The 21,626-nt window shown below is 34.3% G+C and overlaps 1 protein-coding gene across 1 annotated transcript; it reads left to right on the top strand.

The window, feature by feature from the left end:
• Positions 1-7,050: 7,050 nt before the first annotated feature.
• LOC142355146 (uncharacterized) lies at positions 7,051-9,205 on the top strand (the record flags this gene model as incomplete). The annotated part of the gene is made up of 1 exon (XM_075407397.1): positions 7,051-9,205. A coding segment is annotated over one exon (1,847 nt), but the record flags the coding sequence as incomplete, so codon positions are not given.
• Positions 9,206-21,626: the final 12,421 nt, after the last annotated feature.

The following is a 21,626-nucleotide window of genomic DNA, read 5'->3' on the forward strand; positions in this document are numbered from 1 at the left end:
TGGAGCGTCTTTTTTATTCGTTAATTTTGTTGCATTGTATTCAAGACAGGACGACAAAAGTAAGAACAGTAAAAAGTGACAAAAGGTGATGAAATTTTCGCTAAGAGAGCGATCTTTTATAATCATGTGCGGTATTTTCAAAACATTTTTTTAGTTTAAACTCAATTTTTTTCAATTGAAGCTGTTTGAATCGTTCATCTAAACTAGTAATAGTGCGTTTGAAAGCATTTTTGGCAATTTTAAGCAAATATTAAACTTCTAGATTCAATTTTGAGCTATTTTAATTGCTATCAAATGACGTAGCAATTATGTTAGTGCGATTTTTTGTCCGACCCATTTGACTTTTCGTCCTCAAAACGGAATGAACAGGTAACGCTCGAGGTCATTAAGTTCTCTTAGCGCCTCACGCCTTGTCAGTCTCTAAGAGTGTGATTCACCAAAACAGTTTTGAGGAGACTATTTTATGGTATGAAGGGAAGTTATTCCCCTATGTCCCCTCAGTCACCTCGACCGCAACCCCCACAACTACATGCCCAGTCCGCCCTCATACTACTGGCGGTTTGGACACCCACATATGCAGCTCAAACCTAACCCCCGATGCTTGCGCACTTCAATGCTAGCATCTCTTAAGTAGCAGCTGGGTACTACCGAAGCCAACCGCTTGCTGGTTGTTTGAGAGCAATCGCCCAATGTTATTAATAGCCGCGAAGCGATAGCTGAGGCTATTATTGGCCTTCTCTTGGTTTTTTATTTATTTCGTCGTCACGATTTTTGTTACGACCATATGACGTCACAACCACTTCAAATCTGCTTTTTGTTCATTCGTTCATGCAATTTCAACTGAATTGCGTGCGTGACGTCATTTTTCACTCTTAGTGGAGCTAGTTTTTTTGTTCATTCGCCTGATTAAGTTTTTGGTCACACGTGACTTACCTCACTCTCAAAAATGACTTCCTCACTCTGAAATTGACTTTTCTTTGCTTTAATTCAAAGAGATAAGGTCAAGTGAGTGTATATCACTCTAATTGAAGGTTATTTAAGAGCAACTAAGAGAAACAGCAGTAAGTTATTCAGGTTCTCAATCAAAATTTAAACATCTCAGCTCCTAATGAAAAGAATAAGTTTCTTTTTTGGTCTGTCTTTTTACCTTCTTATTGAGACTACAGATCTATGAAGCTATTGCGGCTTTTTTCTGGCAATTTGCCAGCTATGTTTCAGTTATGTTACCATTTTACGTTATTGGAAGCTGTTTAGGAGTACGTATTCTCCAAGTCTTTTATAGCATTTGGGGAGTTTGTAGTTCAAATTAATTTTTATAGCGGTTTGATAGATTTGAGAAAGAACGGATATTAGTTTTGAGTTGTTTTGTTGAAGGCTTTTGACTAATTTGTACAACTTTTGGCCAGTGTTCATCTGTTTTATGTTTTTTAAATCTGATTTTTGCATTTCTTCTGATTTTGGGCGTCTCGCTATTGTTTTGCTTTTTCAGTCCTTTATTTAGAGGTATTCTATAGGTTTTACTCCTCAAAGGTGCCAATCAAGGCTGGATATTTCATTTAATACTGAAATAAGTAATACAAATTTCTTTCCTGTTTTTTTCCGTGCAATTTGTTGTTAATTTGTTTGGCAGGTTTTGGATGGGCAGAAGTAATGAAACTTCGTTCTCAAAATTGTAGCTTGGAAGTAGCTTTTTAGATTTTTGTAGATAATTGTTTAGAAAATATTAGTTTTCGATTTTGTCCTTCGTTTCGTTTCCCTTTCCTCGATTTTCTCTATGTGAACTCTGCGATAGTTTTTCGTTCAATTGGTAGTGATTTAGCGAACGAAAACTAATCGTGTCGCAAATTCTTTGTCAGTAATTGTTTTGGAGTCGCAATTTGTAAAGAAATTTTTATCGATGCTCTATCAACTTTTGTGAGATGCGTTTCCATTGTTTATTTCCTGTTATTGTCTGAAAATTAGTATAATTCAGCAGCTGGCTCATTATTAGGATGCTCATTTTCCCATTTCCAGTTGTTTCTCTAGATTTCGTCCAGCTTTGTTTTGTTTAGATCTCTGAACACTTTTTCGAAACTATCACGTCAATGAGAAGTCAAATTAGAGTGGTGATTGGTGATTTTAATAACTCTGGTGTGTTAAAAAGCTACTTGGATTGTAGCGCGATTTGTTTTCCAAATTGACTTTAAAGTGGAAAGAGAATCTGTTTGAAAGGCAATTTTTTCCCAAGTAAGGCCATTTGACTTCTGTTTTCGTGTTTCTTGTGATTTTTTGTAATTAATGGTTTGAAAGAGTCATACATGTGTGCTAATATTGCATTGCTGATTTTAAGGTCAAAAGGCAGTTGGTGATTGATATGACTTCGACAGATTGATTGAATAACATTTCAGTGATTTTTGTTTTATTCGCGAGCAATTCATCCGACGTTAATCGGTTGATATTTCTTAGTTTCATAATGACTGGTCTCATTGGCAAAATAAGTGTTGACCAGATTTGTCCGTGTTTAATTGCTCTTGAACGCAGTTCATAGCAATTATAGTAAACGTGTGTGTCTTTTTTTATGCAAATTTTTCGCTTGACAGTTTTGCGCTTTTCTTCTAGAACATTCTTTGACTTCTCAAGTGACTTTTTCACGCTTTCGTTCTTCATTTTTGAGTGATCTCTATTGCTCTGAAGTAAAACTAATATAAATTCTCGGTTGCAGAATAAGTGAGGTATGTGCTCTGTAGCTCAGTGGTTAGTAGTTGTGGCTGTGGATCGGGAGGGCAGTGGTTCGAATCCCGGCGGAGGAAAAATTTTTTTGCACCCATAATTTGATCTAGGCTACAGCCCCTGAATTAAATTGCCTCGCCTGTCGTTCAAGAGCAATTCTTCCGACATTTGTCGGTTTATGTTTATGTTGTTTGTCCTTTTGTATCATCAAAGACAGTTTTTGCCGTTAGCGGATGACGCGTAAATGGGTCTAATCAATAGCTTAGCTTCATGGCTAGTGTTTCTTATGACTTCGGTCATTGTTTTCAAATACTATTAGCAAATTTTGGAGATTTGCTTGTATTTATCGAACTATCTTGTCTCATCACTCATTATTCTTAATGACAGGTATCACAAGTTGCTATTGGGGCTAAAATTAAATAATGCAGTTCATAGCTAATGATCTCTTAACTTTGTGAGAGATTGTTTTCAAAAATTTTAGACTAATTTTGTTCTTGTCCCCATTTTGTTATTTTTAATTTTCTGACAAATTGGTATCATTTAAGATTAGTGTCATCGGTTGCTAATGAGGCACAGGATAAATCTAATTAATAACTTCAGTTCATAGTCGTGTCTTTAATGAATTTTAAACTATTTTCATGTTTGAGTCCTGCATGTTTGTTTCTTTTCTTATTGTGTCACTTAGTCTCAAAATTATTAGTTGCTTCAGTGGCCTTCTATTGCGGTGCAACTGCCGTCAAATTTTTGGCTGCAATTTTTAGCTATCACTTTCCTTGACTTAGATTTTTGAGTCTTTCTTTCATTTGTTTTTCGTCTTTCCTGTACTAATAAATGCTATTAGTTGTTTGTTGGCCTCTAAAGTTATATTTTTATCCTGTCATTAAAGATTTTTTGTATAGTGTTGCGTGTTTCTCTGATGCCACCAATTTTTAAAGAGACAGATTGTTGCAAAACATGTTTTGCCTTTTTGCTTGTCGGTTATTGATCTGCACAAGATTGTTGCATTGTGTACTCATTCCGTGTCAATTCATTTATACAGTGTTGTTCTCGTTGATTGTTTTTAAAACTTGGGTTTTTGGAAAATGAAATTTTCAAATTGTTTTTGAGATATAGGATTACATGTATTGTTGAATGTCAGTTTGATGCCCCTGAAGAACGTTGGTTATTAGTTCCATTCTTAGGGTTGTTCACTGGTCAGTTCAATTCTTAAAGTTGTCAATTCATTAGTCAGTTCAGTTCTTTCATTGTACGTAAGTCAAGACTATCGCGCTTGATTTCTGACTTACCTGACCCACTGTTTCTTCTGCATGGATTTTAAATCCATTCACTCTATTAATTATGCAATATAGTTAATACGATCAAGGTCAAAAGATCAAAAGCAAATGAAACAAGAGAAAACTTTAAAGCCCGGTCATTGAGTCACAATTCTTTAGAAGATCACAATGCGTTATTGAAGTTCATTAAAGCGATTGCTAGCTGGCATTAGTATTAAGCTCAATAGCCTTCACTTTAGGAAGTTGAATAATTTTGAAACCTAACGTAAATTGCATACACAATGCAGTCATAATTTTTTGTTTGTCCTGATCTGCTTTAAGGGGTTCAACGCTGCTATTTGACTGCTATGTTTAAAATTCTGATCAATTGCTCTGCAATAAATTGTTTAGCAATTATATTTGTCGTGTCCTGTTTGTTTTTCGCATGTGATTTTCTTTACTAAACACTTCTCGTCTGATCATTTTTTCTTGACCATTTTGTCCTCAAAAATGTGAGCAACAGGTAAGGCGCGGACGGCATCACATCGCTGAGCTGTTCTGTCGTAGCCGGTTCAGTAATTTCTAAGTATGCAATTCATCGAAGACATAATTTCACGGTGACCCCCGCAGCACCACCACTCCTTTCCCGCTCCCCGTCCACACCACACCGCACTACCCGTACTACACGTATGAGATCCCCTTATCTGATCTCACCATCCGCGCCCCCAACGCCGCTTAACGCCCCCTCTCCGCTCATCACCTCCCCACTTAATTAAGCTTACGCTAAGCTCCCTAAGCTGCAGCTGGCTACTAATAATTTAATAAACATTTACAAATCAACGATTGTTCACATTTTCATGATTTTTGAAGACAGAGTAGAAAATTGCTTTTAGTCATGCCGAAACAGGAAGTGGAGCGAAAAAGCGAGTTTTTTTCTGTATGAAATTTTCTACCCGAGTGAGAAAACGGTGTTCGAACAAAATTTTTTTTGATCGGTTTTCTGTGTTCATGCGACAATTAGACGAATTTTTTAACTTTAATTATAATTTAATTTAATTACTGTTTTAATTATTGCTCTCGAGCGAAGTGTGACGAAGTTAGTCGTGTGAGTTTTTTATTCAAGATTTTTGGTTGATTGTTTTCTTCTGAGCACTTTTTGATTTCGCTTAAGTGAATTTTTCACGCTTGACTTTTTGGTTTTCTGAATGATCGGAATTGCGCGCATTCGAAAATTAGGTCTGTTGCTATAACAACATCGATCGTAAGAACAGCATTTTCCAGGCCCTAGTAGCCGAGTGGTCATTGCTTCCGTCTCTTACTCCAGAGGTCAGGGTTTGAGCCCCTCTGTGGTCGGAGTTTTTTGCGCCCTTATTTTATCTAGGTAGATCTTTTAACGGTTTTCCGAATGCGATTCGTGTCATTTATAGGTCGAATTATTTGTATAATCAATGAAAAATCTTTGAATTGTAAGTCACCAATTGTCCTAATAATTTTTTTGTCGTCAAGATTTTCGTCATTTTTCATTATTAGTGGTGCGAGTTTTTTTTTAATTTGAAAGAATTGAATTGTATTGGGGCGCTGTCTTCTTTTGATTTGTCACGCTTATTCGTGGTTTTTGAAGTCAAATTAAAGTGATATTTTGGTCACGACGAAGTGGACCGACAAACCAAGTGATTTTTCGGCGTGAACGTTTTTGCTCTAATTTTACAGTAGTGAGAAAATGGTTTTTGAATCAAAATTTGCTTTCTGGCATTTTGAATTTTTGGATCTGATTCTAGGTCTAGTTTCTAAGGTGATCTTTTTTAATCGGTGACTTCTATTTTGATAGGATGTATTATTAGAAGTAGTCAAATGCTGTACATCAAAGAGAAGTTTTGAGGTCAATCTACTGAACAAAAGTAAAGCAGAGAGAGAATCTAGAGTGGTTTTTGTTCAAACATCATTCTGAACATCATTCTGACAAAGAGAGCGAGAAGAGTGGGTTTGAACAATTTTTGTGCTAAGCGAACAAGTTTTTTTGATCACGTGCTGCATTTTCAAAAAGCGATTTTTTAGCCGAAGGCGTTTTTTTCAATTATCTAAGTTAGAAATACTACATTTGAGACGGTTTTTGAACTTTTGAAGCAAATTTTGAACCTTTTTGAGATTTTGCCCTGTTGGACGTTTTTGTGGCAGTTTTTGTAAGTTTTTTTATAATTTTTTTATGGCATGCGTGGAGTTTTTTTGGTTGAACTTTTTTATTGTTTAAGTGGTTAAGGTTGTCTTTCGATTCGATTGTTTTTTTAGTTCTGTTTGTTAAAGAAAATGGATAATTTAAATCAAATTTTTGCCCATTTTTGTTTATTTGTGTTTTGCTTTTTTTTCAAAATTTAAGCTTTTCGCGATAGCTGTTTTTGTCCACTATTTAATCTAGGTCTTTTATATATGTATTAAGGGGTATTGTTACTAAGAATGGGCACGTCAAGGTGATACATGGCCGTTTTTTACTGAAATAAATTATGTAAATTTGAAATTTCTATCGGATTTTTCGTTTACTTTTTTGATTATTGATTAGCATTTTTCGGACTAGCTTTGGGTTGCTCATCGATTGAGTAGCAAAATGGTTTAAAGGTTCTCCGGAATAGATGCTGTTGTTTTTTATATGAGATGACTTTTCTTTGCCTAATTCAAGCACAGAAGTTCAACTGAGTCTGTGTCACTCTAAGTGAATGTTTTTTGTGAGCAGCTAGTAGAAGCAATAAGTTTTACTGGTTCTTAGGTAAAGTATAAAATCTCAGCAATTAACAAAAATGAAGAGAAATTTCTTTCTCAGTCTATTTTTTGAGACTGCAGATATACAAAGCTATGGCGGATAGTTTATGGCAATCTGCCAGATACGTTTAGGAACTTCCGGTATTGTAAAATTTGACTTGCGGCATTTTCAAGTGGTATTTCAATAAATAATTTAGAAATCTAAGTAAAAAATTAATTTGTGCTTTGGTTCTGAATTAATTTTTGTTCCCGGTTTCGTGATTGGTTTCGTTAGTTCAATTTTCCAGTGCTTGGTTTTGTTCTTTAAATTGTAGTAACTAACAAAAATTTATTTAAGGAAGTCAAAGCAGCAAGTCTGAGAAGATATCACAAAGAGACATTGGGTCCGAAAATGAAGCACTAAACACCAAAGATACCAACCCAGTTAAGAAGACGAAGTCTGGCAATGAAGAGTCGCACAGACCGCGAAATGAGTCCAAGACCATAAAACGAGAATCGGACTCGAGTAGCGAAGAGGAACTCGAACGCCGTCAAAGTGCCCAGAGAAGTAGAGAAAGGCACGTCAAGGAATCAAGTAAAAAAGAGCAAGAGAAACGCAAACGCACAACTGAAAGAGCATCTGATAAAAAATACGACATGAAATCCATTAAGAGAACAGTTCAACGAAGCACATCACCTAGTCCAGAGAAAATTACCGAAAAACGGAGAACTGCCGGGTCGAAAGATTCCTCGGAGGAAGAATCACCCAAAGTTCTGCACAAATCCAAGCCAAAAGAGTCACCAAAAGGTTCTCCGACTAAGAAAGTTGACCACAGGGGACGTCCTATGGCTGTAGTAGCGCCCGTTCAGCAGAAACGAGATACTTCTGAAAGTACCAGTCCACAGCCTCGAAGAGACAGCAGACCTCTAGGATCAACCAGACGTCCAGAGCAGGTTGAAGCGCGGAACGTTGAAAGACCGCGACGGCGGCAGTCCAGCGATGATGAAGTTAGACCACCAAGAAGAACAGAACGAGAGGTGAACGAGCGGCGTCGAGAAGGTGAAAGTGAATCGCATGGTGGCAGAGGTATTGATAGACAAGAAGCACCTCGACGTGCCGAAAGATACGAGGAAAATCGTCGATCAACACAAGAACGTCGAGCTGATCAACCAAGTAACGCAACACCTGAAAGGCTCCGTGAAAATCGGGACAAAGCTCGTGAAAACCAAAGAGGATATGATGAGGAAGAACGGGAGCGGAGACGATCTGATGTGACAAGGTCTCAGAAGTTACCCCGCAAGCGTAGCCCCGACAGTGACGATTCTTCTCGTGAACGTGCCCCAAAGCGTAAAAGCCCTGAGAGAAAAGATAAACGCAACGTACTGTCTCAAAATATCGAAAGACGTCGTGAGCGATCGCCGCAAAATGGGTCTTCCAGAAAGACGAAAAAGCCAGCCCGCAAATCATCTGGTTCTGAATCTGAGGTAGAAGAGCCCAGACGATCCAGTCAGAAAAAGACTCCTGTAGATGAGCGAATGGTCAAAACGTCCCGCGACAGGGCACCACCAGAAGTTGTTGACAGACGTACGAGGGGAACATCCAGGGAAAACAGAAGTGATCCAAGAAACAGGGAAAGAGATATAAAACGGAATCGAGAGATTGAGAAGCAAAAAATAGTGGACCGTAGTGACAGCTCATCGCCTGAGAAAGAAAAGCGAAAACCGACGACCAAGAAGAGAAGCCCAGAGCCTGTTCGGAAGCAAAGAAAGCAATCCGAGTCGTCAGAAAGCGAATCAAATTCAGAGCCAGAGATTCGACCAAAAGCAAAAGGGAAAGATCAGGGCAAAAGTTCATCGCGCGTTCGTCGCAGAAGATCACCCTCTCCTGTGAAGCAAAAACCTTCAGATGAAAGATTACGCAAAAGGTCATCCTCATCGCCGCAAAGACGACCGACTCGAGATAAACCGATGAAATCTAAGAGTCCAGAATCATCATCCGACTCGGAATCTGAACCAGATCAAGGGAAGTTGCGCAAGTCTAGTGGTTCGACCTCGCCAGCCAAGAAAGTTCAGAAACAGGACTCCAACATTAAAACTAAGAGGCCAGTTCGCAATAAATCAGAAAGTGACTCAAACAGCTCGTCTTCTTCGGACCAGGAAATTGAGTCTTTAAGACACAAAGCATTGAAAACAATCCAAAACTAAGCTGCATCAGATTAAAAATGCAAATATCGTTGAACCTAGAGGCCCGATATCAGGATGAGGCTAATGTGCTGCTTGTGACAAATTGTTGACCACTTATTTATGAAAAGCTGATGAAAAATGGAAAGCTGGCTCGCTGAATAATTGTTTTAATTGGTTGAAATGGTTGACTTCAGCTGAATTGCATATATTGTGATTAAATATTTATCTTGTTGATGAGTCTGTTGTTGATTTTATCAGTAGTAATTGCTATGCTTGACCTTAATATTTTATTTAGATAAATTTGAATAATTTGAAGAGCTTTTGCTGCACCAGTTTTTTCGCAAACCGAAAACGAACGAAGCTCAATTGTTGATCGCACGTCAAAAAGGATCTTTTTAATAGCCGCCCTCATCTTCTCAGCCGGCTATTATAGCGCTCCTATTTTTACAATTCAAAGAATTTGAATTGCATTGGGGCGCTGTCTTTTTTGAGTATTGGAGAAGTCCTTTTTTTAAATCAATTTTATTGGAGTGATTTTTGAAGCGGGAAATTAAACGCGTGTAAAAATTTGGAGTGATTTTGGTGGTAAAATAAAAGTGAAGAGCGGAGTGAAAAGAGAGTGGTTTTTGTTCATACCGCTGTTTTTGAGAGAGCGAAAAATTGATGTGTGGAAAAAGTTATCTCTAAGCGAGTGAATTTTTTTGTTCACGTGCGGCTTTTAAAAGCAGTTCTTGCAACTTTTGATGGTTATGAGGTTTGATTATGATATTGTATTAGTTTAAGGCTTGTTCTGGTAGGAATTGAAGGTTTCAAGTAGTAAATTTTAGTTTAATGCTAATTTGGAGATTTTTGATCAGTTTTGCTGATTTTGACGAAATTTGATGATTTTTTGCCTGTTTTTTTTGTTTTAATGCTTTAAGTGGGATTTGGATAGAAGCTTGTTACTTAAGAAATATTCAGATACCAATTGACTAAAGTTTTCTTGGTATAACTCATTTTTTTCTTAGGAAAATTGACAGAAACATTGAGAAGTAAAACCATTTTTCTTTTTTTTTTGAAGTTTTTCTTTTTAAATTTTAGACAACTTTCTTAGCCTATTATGGCTTGCCCATTGTTTTGCGAGCTTTTCATTGCTCTAATTGCAAAGGAATTTTATTCGGCTTTATGTTTCCTTGTACTGTATAAAAAAATTCAAGTTAAAAAAGTTTTTATAGTTTTTTTGTTCAATTTGTTTTTGAATGCCATTTCTATTCTTTCTTAATTTTTTCATGGCGTTTGTGGAGGTTCAGGGTTCACAATAGTTTTTCAGTTGTTTAGTCATAAGGATGGGCAATTTTCTCCTTCAAAACGCTGATACCAAAAAATCCACAACCTACATGACAATAGTTTTCTTTCTAACTAGGATTTCTATTTTCTGTTCAGGTAAAGGATGTTTTTATTTTCATTCAATGCTTTGTATTGTATTTCAAGACTTAAGCTATGTTTGATTGATCTGAAACGGAGTTTGTAGCAAACATGTTAGTCCTGTGGTCTTTTTAATGCAATTTTTTGCTGGATGGATTTTTGCGGCAGACATCTTTGTCCCTTTGTACTGAAAAACCGGATGAACAGGTAACGCCCGGAGGGCATCAAATTCCCTAGAGTATTGTGGCTACTAGACTTAAGTATGCGATTCACCGCAACTGTTTTGGAGAAATAATTTCATCGTTCATAGAATTTGAGCCTCAAGTATGGGGAGGTTGCTGTGGGGAAGGGTAGTGAAGTCGGGTTAGAGGGTGAAGTGGGGTGCACTTCACCCCCCTAACCCGACTTCATTACCCTCCCCCTTAGTAACCTCCCCATAATTCTCCCCTCACCCCTGCTCATCGTTCGCTCCGTAACTCCGCGCTCGCCCACACCCAAGTACAAATCCTCGCCGCGCTTAACCCCACACGCTTTGAATTAAGCTAAAGCGAGCCTCCCTAAATCGTCGCTAGCTACTGAATCGTTTGCGAGCAATTCGTCCGACTTTAGTTGGTTATGATCTTCACTTCGACAAAACAATTTTTTGCTTGCTTTTGTCCACCGCTTGTTCGACATTCTGCGTGAAATTTTTTTGACTTCTCTTAGCTAATTTCCTTTTTTGCTCGTTTTGTTCAAAGAGATCTTAAACTCCAGTTGGTCAGCAAAGCAATCTAAAATGAACAGCGTCATAAAAAACGAAACCAAGAATTGAGACGGGATAAACCAATGAAGCACAGTATTAGATGTCCGTCATTTGAACTTCTAATTCTAATTGTTATAATTAACCTTCGATACCAGATTTACTTTTTGTTGATATCGTTGTAATCCCTCGTCTCATTAAGAAAAAGAAGTATGTCCAACTACAAAATCCAAGCAAAATAGTGCGCACTTTAAAAATTATTTTGGCATGAAAATCAGTTCATTTTCGCCTTCATCCAATCACAATCCGGGTTATGAGAAACAATAAGGGCTACATTTCGGACTATTTTCTGGGTATTAGTTTCTTTCTCAATGACGTTTTTATAAAGGAGCAAACAATCACATTTGCGTGCTAATGTTTAAATATTAAATCCAAGTAGTGGCCAAGCGATACGAAAAATAAGGTACCTATAGGAAAAGCTGGATGTCGAAACGTTTAGCATGATGCCACAAAAACTTAAGATGCAATCAGGCTTGTTTTGCAAAGAACTATTTGCTCCAATTATATTAGAAACAAGAGTTAGTATTTTTATTTGCTTTTAATTGTCAATTAATGCTAAGAAATCCCTAAAGCAAAACATGTTGGTCAAGTTGTTGTAAAGTTTGGAAGTTTGGACTAGTTTTGCTTTCTATGAGATCTAAAATTTAAATTGATAATAATCGTGTCTAAAATTTGGGAAGGCTTGAGGTTTGGAAATTCTGTTTGGGCCTTTTTTCTGCAAAAATATAATGACCTTGGTTACATTCGCTTTCACTATTAATATTTTTCTCGATTTTTTGAAGTGCTCGATAAAAAATACTTTTCACTGAGTAGAATAAAATATAGATGCGTGCAATGTTCCGATTGTTGACAAAATTGGTTTGGTTAGAAAAATACTTTTTGGTATTTCCAAATTTTGAAGCATTAATGACCATCATAAATTAAGCATAAATTCAAAATGCTTAAAAGGCCAGAAAGGAATATTAAAATCTTTCAGCCTGAAAAAAAATAAACTAGTGTTTTTAGAGAAATGAAAATATTGAAAATATTTTTCAAGAATTGATTTAGTTTTCCAATGTGCAAGTTTTCCCTCGATCGGAAAAAATTGATCGAAAGATATCTATCGGAAAAAAAGACAAAACAAAATAGGCTCCAATTAAGTTTCTAACCCACAAATGAGTTTGGAGGATTGGAACAATCATACTTCTACTAAATTATAGAATTACTGTTTTTGACTACCGTATTCCTCTTCGAAAGCGAAAATACTTAGTTCTGGTAAAAAGTATGCCACTGAAACAGCTGTCAGTAATTTTTTAGTGACTACATTTTTCTTGCAAGATCCTGAAGCACAATTTTCGTCATTCATAATGTCCAAGCGAAACCTTCCGCCGTGCCCGAAAACTAATTTTGCAATTCATGATCGCAGCCATTTTACATATTCTGAGCTTTGGTCAGACTGAAGTGCTATTTATGATCACACCGCTGTCCAGATTTCGGCCTGTGACCAGACGGCGTCAGAAACATGAAGTCTCTGATGCGATCTTCTACTGACTGTTGTTGAAACTGTTACGCAACCTAATTTTTGCAATTCCATGTGTTTTGCTGTTAACTATAACCACCCTGGTCAAATTTAATCTGATCTGCAATCACGATATCTTAGCGCTGCAGCAGACCTTAAATTATTAAAGCTTATCAATTTGAAAAGGTATGATCTAGATTCCTTTTTGACTACATCGAATAAAACTAAGTAAAATGACTGCAAGTGTAATCTTTATGCCTATGTGACTCAGATGTAGAAGCTGTTTTCAAAAAGGACCGCAATTTTTCAAGTTCTTAAACAGCACTGGCTAATAACTAACTTTTTTAATCCTAAATTATTTGTTTGTTAAATCCTGATTTTCAAGATAGCATTGTTATTAATTGCTGAAGTGGCTAAAAAAGGAGTTTAAATACAAGGATTCCAGTTGACAACCAGGAGCATCAATTAGTTTATTGTACTGGTTGTTCATCACTTCGACAATTCGAACTCCTTCACTTTTGTGTTCATTTGCTTTTTTTCTCGCTCTCTCAAAACATGCAGTTGTAATAACACAGCTACAACATTGAATCCAATCCCAACACATGACGTCCATAAAATTTTTTCCGGGAAAAGAAAAATCTCCGCGACAAAACAAAGCGCTGGAGATAAGAGCTGGCACACAAACACCGCAGTTATAGTTACGGCTTTGTTAATGGAACCACTGAATGCAAAAAACGAAGTAATAGCCATAAAAATCATACTAATTACCGCTAGTAGATTTGATTGCAAAGAGCAATTTGGGGCAACAGGGTCCCACAAAAATGAGCCCAAAATCATAGACCCAATAGCTTGCCATAAACTTGACCATATTGGTGTAATATTTTGATGGCGGCGGAGAGTTGCAAAAGACGTAGCAAGAGATGCGCTTGCTAACATCGTGAGACAAACGCCAAAAACTTTGCCCCAATCAAAAAGATTTTGGTCGAATAGAAGTAAAATGTTGGATATGAACGCGGTTCCAATGATTCCTGAGGATCGGTTTCTCTTCCACTTTAAATTCACTTTAAATTATTTGAAAATTTAAGGGAGGGAATTCCTTGTAAAGACCTTTTTTTGCCATTATCACTTGAGTTTTTGCCTAGAAAGGAATAGATACATAGCAAAGCGGGCGTGACGCGAACTGTTACTGGAGTTATTCAAAAATTGTGTTAGTCATTAGTCTTCCTGTGAGTCAGGTCAAATTTGAAAATGGAATCCCAAAAATCTTTCAAATGTACACATCTCATGCGTCTGAGCCGAAGACTGTCCCGTTTTCCAAATATGTGCCAAAAATTTTTCCGTCCGATTAATTTAAGATTGTTGTTATTAAATTTCATATTTTCTAATACAATTGTATGAAAGTACCAATTACAGATTTTCATGCCCTCTTCCCCGAGAAGGAAACAGATCCATTCCTGATATCACGGAAACTATTGTTAGAAAAGTAGGAAACAATCGATCTTCCACGGATTGTAATATAACAGATGTAAACAAAGCGAAGAAGACAAAGACCATATTTTGATTTGAGGGTAAAATGTAATCCAGCGTTACAGGAATTAGAAGCGCAGGAATTGCTGCGAAGACACAACCATTCAAAGCTGTCACAGAATAACTAAATCGATTCTGTTTGAACTTCTGAAAAGTAATATCCGTTTCCAGCACAAGAAGAGCACTGAAGAATGATGTGCCAATTAATCCGTAGTAAAATACAATATTCCAAGATTTATATCCCGATTTGGCGAAGGCTAATGTGTAAATTGCAAAACAAACGGCCCTTAAGATGATAAATAGTAAACCTTTGTTCGCGATCAAACTTTGACCCATTTTGTGGTTGAAAATCAATCTTTAATTGAAGCTGTTTTGATAAATACTTTTGCTAAATAATATTTTTGCTGTCAGGTTAAATCAAAATGGTAGCTGAAGAAAGAACAGAGTATTCAGTTTTTATTAAAATGTAGTCGTTTTCTTTCAGTAGCAGGTATTCAGTGTATACAATACAATAACCATGCATTATACACTTTTTGCAGCACAAATTTTTCGATTGGTTCATTGCTCATTTGTGTAAAGTAATATAATCTTTTCTCTCAACAAGAAAGCGTTACAAATGAAAAATTTTCTGTTAGAAAAATATATTATGCAGTTGATACTCGCTCAAACTTGATCTCTCAACTTTCCCTCTACCTCTCTCAACTTTTGTGGCGTGAGAGCCGAAAGGTAAGGTGTGTGGTTCACACGCCAATTATTGAGAGATCAATCCCCTGCCTCCGTGAAGCTGTCTGTGTGAGGATGAGCTCTTACTTAACCATAACTTCAGGCTGAGCATAGCCTGACCAATGTTGGCTGCAATGATGGTACCACGTGAAAGTTTCAGACGCAAAAAAAGTGGCTATAGTCACCAAAAAAAGAGCAATGCTGCTCATTGAACGATCAGTCTGAAATGTGGGGAATTATAAGAAATAGGGCAACTGAGAACAGGCTACTGTAGGCCTAATGCTGTTCCGCTGCGATTACGCAGGAACCATAAATATGAATTAACTAGCTCAAGAAGTACTGAAAAGCGAAATGCTTCATGGTATTTAATAGTAAATTTTTTAAAATTTATATTTTTAAATTACTTCAAGCAATTAAAAAATTAAAGCGACCCTTCATTTAAAAGAACTACTTGAATTATAATACGAAAGGAATTTATAGATTAGAAATCCAATCGATATAGAACTTAAGGTTTCTGAAACAACTCAATTAGAAAAAAAATGAACTTATTCAATTAGTAAGACAGAAATATAAAAAACAGCAAAAGAAATTCAAAATTAATTCAAAAAAAATGTCTTTGTCAAACTGATTTATTTTAAAATTCTAACAGTTTTTGATTATGCTATGCAAAACAAGTAACTGCTGTTGCAAGCTGCATTATTTTGTTTTCAGAACGGTTAATTAAAACTATTAACACTTTTTAGAAGGATCACAGCTCATCTTGTAAATATTTCTTCAAGAAAAATTATTCATGACAATTTTGTCGAAAATTGAACTCCTTAGTTGTGAAATTTTACTGATATTGCCCACATCTATCTGTTGTCTCTAACTATAAGCACATAACCATTGTGAGTGCTTTTAGTATTGAACCAAAATTAAATTTTAGTCAGAATAGTAAACAAGTTTTAGTTTTTGACAAACCAGTCATGAGTGAAAATCCGAATATATATTAAATTTTGACTTCGGGAATACAGTTTTCATGGGAACCAACCTGAAGAACTTTAGAAAAAAATACTAATGAAGTTTTCTGTAAAGAGCTGTCGTGTTCCGTATCAACAATGTACCAGGTAAGGAACAATTTGAAAAAAGTTTCACAATGCAAGTTTTTGGCACAAAAACATGGTAAGAGAAGTCAAAGCAGCCTTGTATATAACAGGTTACTTAAAAAATCCAATTAAAAGTGTGATTTTTTGGTTTTTTCGCTGAATTTTTATTTTCTTGTTAATGTAGCTTTTCTGTATTTTCTTTGAACATAGCTATGTTGATAATATCGAGATGAATAAAGTAAGGAATGAAACACAGATTTGGCAAGAATTAGAGTAGTGTAATTTTCTTTTTTCCTCATTTTGTTCTTTCACATTTCAAATTAAGGTTTTGTGAATTAAAATAAGTCTACTGTAGGCCTAATGCTTTTCCGCTGCGATTACGCAGGAACCATAATTATTAATTAACTAGCTCAAGAAGTACTGAAAAGCGAAATGCTTCATGGTATTTAAAAGTAAATTTTTTTAAAACTTATATTTTAAAATTACTTCAAGTAATTAAAAAATTAAAGCGACCCTTCATTTAAAAGAACTACTTGAATTATAATACGAAAGGAATTTATAGATTTGAAATCCAATCGATATAGAACTTAAGGTTTCTGAAACAACTCAATTATAAAAAAAATTGAACTTATCAATCAGTAAGACAGAAATAAAAAACAGCAAAGGAAATTCAAAATTAATTCAAAAAAATGTCTTTGTCAATCTGATTTATTTTAAAATTCTAACAGTTTGTGATTATGCTATGCAAAACAAGTAACTGCTGTTGCAATCTGCATTATTTTGTTTTCAGACGGTTAATTAAAACTTTTAACACTTTTTAGAAGGATCACAGCTCATCTTGTAATAAATATTTTTTCAAGAAAAATTATTCATATTAATTTTGTCGAAAATTGAACTCCTTAGTTATGAAATTTTACTGATATTGCCCACATCTATCTGTTGTCTCTAACTATAAGCACATAACCATTGTGAGTGCTTTTAGTATTGAACCAAAATTAAATTTTAGTCAGAATAGTAAACAAGTTTTAGTTTTTGACAAACCAGTCATGAGTGAAAATCCGAATATATATTAAATTTTGACTTCGGGAATACAGTTTTCATGGGAACCAACCTGAAGAACTTTAGAAAAAAATACTAATGAAGTTTTCTGTAAAGAGCTGTCGCGTTCCGTATCAACAATGTACCAGGTAAGGAACAATTTGAAAAAAGTTTCACAATGCAAGTTTTTGGCACAAAAACATGGTAAGAGAAGTCAAAGCAGCCTTGTATATAACAGGTTACTTAAAAAATCCAATTAAAAGTGAGATTTTTTGGTTTTTTCGCTGAATTTTTATTTTCTTGTTAATGTAGCTTTTCTGTATTTTCTTTGAACATAGCTATGTTGATAATATCGAGATGAATAAAGTAAGGAATGAAACACAGATTTGGCAAGAATTAGAGTAGTGTAATTTTCTTTTTTCCTCATTTTGTTCTTTCACATTTCAAATTAAGGTTTTGTGAATTAAAATAAGTCTACTGTAGGCCTAATGCTTTTCCGCTGCGATTACGCAGGAACCATAATTATTAATTAACTAGCTCAAGAAGTACTGAAAAGCGAAATGCTTCATGGTATTTAAAAGTAAATTTTTTTAAAATTTATATTTTAAAATTACTTCAAGTAATTAAAAAATTAAAGCGACCCTTCATTTAAAAGAACTACTTGAATTATAATACGAAAGGAATTTATAGATTTGAAATCCAATCGATATAGAACTTAAGGTTTCTGAAACAACTCAATTATAAAAAAAATTGAACTTATCAATCAGTAAGACAGAAATAAAAAACAGCAAAGGAAATTCAAAATTAATTCAAAAAAATGTCTTTGTCAATCTGATTTATTTTAAAATTCTAACAGTTTGTGATTATGCTATGCAAAACAAGTAACTGCTGTTGCAATCTGCATTATTTTGTTTTCAGACGGTTAATTAAAACTTTTAACACTTTTTAGAAGGATCACAGCTCATCTTGTAATAAATATTTTTTCAAGAAAAATTATTCATGACAATTTTGTCGAAAATTGAACTCCTTAGTTATGAAATTTTACTGATATTGCCCACATCTATCTGTTGTCTCTAACTATAAGCACATAACCATTGTGAGTGCTTTTAGTATTGAACCAAAATTAAATTTTAGTCAGAATAGTAAACAAATTTTAGTTTTTGACAAACCAGTCATGAGTGAAAATCCGAATATATATTAAATTTTGACTTCGGGAATACAGTTTTCATGGGAACCAACCTAAAGAACTTTAGAAAAAAATACTAATGAAGTTTTCTGTAAAGAGCTGTCGTGTTCCGTATCAACAATGTACCAGGGAAGGAACAATTTGAAAAAAGTTTCACAATGCAAGTTTTTGGCACAAAAACATGGTAAGAGAAGTCAAAGCAGCCTTGTATATAAATGGTTACTTAAAAAATCCAATTAAAACTGAGATTTTTTGGTTTTTTCGCTGATTTTTTATTTTCTTGTTAATGTAGTTTTTCTGCATTTTCTTTGAACATAGCTATGTTGAAAATATCGAGATGAATAAAGTAAGGAATGAAACACAGATTTGGCAAGAATTAGAGTAGTGTAGTTTTCTTTTTTCCTCATTTTGTTATTTCACATTTCAAATTAAGGTTTTGTGAAATAAAATAAGTCTACTGTAGGCCTAATGCTTTTCCGCTGCGATTACGCAGGAACCATAATTATTAATTAACTAGCTCAAGAAGTACTGAAAAGCGAAATGCTTCATGGTATTTAATAGTAAATTTTTGTCAAATTTATATTTTAAAATTACTTCAAGTAATTAAAAAATTAAAGCGACCCTTCATTTAAAAGAACTACTTGAATTATAATACGAAAGGAATTTATAGATTAGAAATCCAATCGATATAGAACTTAAGGTTTCTGAAACAACTCAATTAGAAAAAAATTGAACTTATCAATCAGTAAGACAGAAATAAAAAACAGCAAAGGAAATTCAAAGTTAATTCAAAAAAATGTCTTTGTCAAACTGATTTATATTAAAATTCTAACAGTTTGTGATTATGCTATGCAAAACAAGTAACTGCTGTTGCAATCTGCATTATTTTGTTTTCAGACGGTTAATTAAAACGTTTAACACTTTTTAGAAGGATCACAGCTCATCTTGTAATTAATATTTTTTCAAGAAAAATTATTCATGACAATTTTGTCGAAAATTGAACTCCTTAGTTATGAAATTTTACTGATAATGCCCACATCTATCTGTTGTCTCTAACTATAAGCACATAACCATTGTGAGTGCTTTTAGTATTGAACCAAAATTAAATTTTAGTCAGAATAGTAAACAAATTTTAGTTTTTGACAAACCAGTCATGAGTGAAAATCCGAATAATATTAAATTTCGACTTCGGGAATACAGTTTTCATGGGAACCAACCTAAAGAACTTGAGAAAAAATACTAATGAAGGTTTCTGTAAAGAGCTGCCGTGTTCCGTATCAACAATGTACCAGGGAAGGAACAATTTGAAAAAAGTTTCACAATGCAAGTTTTTGGCACAAAAACATGGTAAGAGAAGTCAAAGTAGCCTTGTATATAACAGGTTACTTAAAAAAATCCAATTAAAACTGAGATTTTTTGGTTTTTTCGCTGAATTTTTATTTTCTTGTTAATGTAGCTTTTCTGTATTTTCTTTGAACATAGCTATGTTGAAGTATCGAGATGAATGAAGTAAGGAATGAAACACAGATTTGGCAAGAATTAGAGTAGTGTAGTTTTCTTTTTTCCTCATTTTGTTCTTTCACATTTCAAATTAAGGTTTTGTGAAATAAAATAAGTCTACTGTAGGCCTAATGCTTTTCCGCTGCGATTACGCAGGAACCATAATTATTAATTAACTAGCTCAAGAAGAACTGAAAAGCGAAATGCTTCATGGTATTTAATAGTAAATTTTTTAAAAATTTATATTTTAAAATTACTTCAAGTAATTAAAAAATTAAAGCGACCCTTCATTTAAAAGAACTACTTGAATTATAATACGAAAGGAATTTATAGATTAGAAATCCAATCGATATAGAACTTAAGGTTTCTGAAACAACTCAGTTAGAAAAAAAATTGAACTTATCAATCAGTAAGACAGAAATAAAAAACAGCAAAGAAAATTCAAAATTAATTCAAAAAAATGTCTTAGTCAAACTGATTATTTTTAAAGTTCTAACAGTTTGTGATTATGCTGCGCAGACAAGTAACTGCTGTTGCAATCTGCATTATTTTGTTTTCAGAACGGTTAATTAAAACTATTAACATATTTTAGAAGGATCACAGCTCATCTTGTAATAATTATTTTTTTCAAGAAATATTTTTAAAGAAATTCATGACAATTTTGTCGAAAATTGAATTCCTTAGTTATGAAATTTTACCGATACTGCCCACATCTATCTGTTGTCTCTAACTATAAGCACATAACCATTGTGAGTGCTTTTAGTATTGAACCAAAATTAAATTTTAGTCAGAATAGTAAACAAATTTTAGTTTTTGACAAACCAGTCATGAGTGAAAATCCGAATAATATTAAATTTCGACTTCGGGAATACAGTTTTCATGGGAACCAACCTAAAGAACTTGAGAAAAAATACTAATGAATTTTTCTGTAAAGAGCTGTCGTGTTCCGTATCAACAATGTACCAGGGACGGAACAATTTGAAAAAAGTTTTACAATGCAAGTTTTTAGCTCAAAAACATGGTAAGAGAAGTCAAAGCAGCCTTGTATATAACAGGTTACTTAAAAAATCGAATTAAAAGTGAGATTTTTTGGTTTTTTCGCTGAATTTTGATTTTTTTTGTTAATGTAGCTTTTCTGTATTTTCTTTGAACATAGCTTTATTTAAAATATCGAGATGAATAAAGTAAGGTATGAAACACAGATTTGGCAAGAATTAGAGTAGTGTAGTTTTCTTTTTTCCTCATTTTGTTCTTTCACATTTCAAATTAAGGTTTTGTGAAAAAAATAAGTCTTTTTTGTAAGTCAGGTTCTATGGAAAGTTTTCAGCTATGGCGCATAAAATTTTCTGTGCTTTTGTTGACTAATGTTGGGTTTTTTGATTGAAACAAGTTGGATTCTTACTACAGTGTCCTTTCGAAAGAAAACCTTGATTTCTTTTTTCTTCACTCTTTGAACAAGTGTGTAGTTTATCTTCAGACACTGATTTGAACAACGAATGTTTTATAACATCACAATGCGGTATTATCTAAAAACTTTTTGATATCCAAGTTTCAAGAGTTTGGAATCGTTCAACAGCAAAGCAATTATTTTATAGATTTTAAAGCAATTATATCTATTAACTTTTTTCAGAAATTATTTCGTTCATATTTAGACCTGATTCCCTAGTCTAATTTATAATGCTCTCATTAGTCTGAATGGGGAGATAAGTTGAATTTCCAGTTTTTTTAAAACTTTGATTCCAGGACTTCATTGATCTTGCCATTGATATTATTAACATAAATTTCATTCCGTGAAATGATAATTACGTCACTAAAACTGACCTCACCAAAACACATGATATGATCTGTTCAAGTCTGAGAAAAGGGTGTTAAAAAACTTAAGCTTCGGGGTTGCAAAAAACAAAATTGTTTTCTCTATCAATTTTTTCTCAGAACGTCCTACAGTGATTGACACAACAATGAGAAATTGAGAAAATTTTGTTGTGGTAAT

Source organism: Convolutriloba macropyga, unplaced genomic scaffold, assembly GCF_964194025.1.
Source record: "Convolutriloba macropyga unplaced genomic scaffold, txConMacr16.3 SCAFFOLD_1000, whole genome shotgun sequence".
NCBI classification, from domain to species: Eukaryota; Metazoa; Xenacoelomorpha; order Acoela; family Convolutidae; genus Convolutriloba; species Convolutriloba macropyga.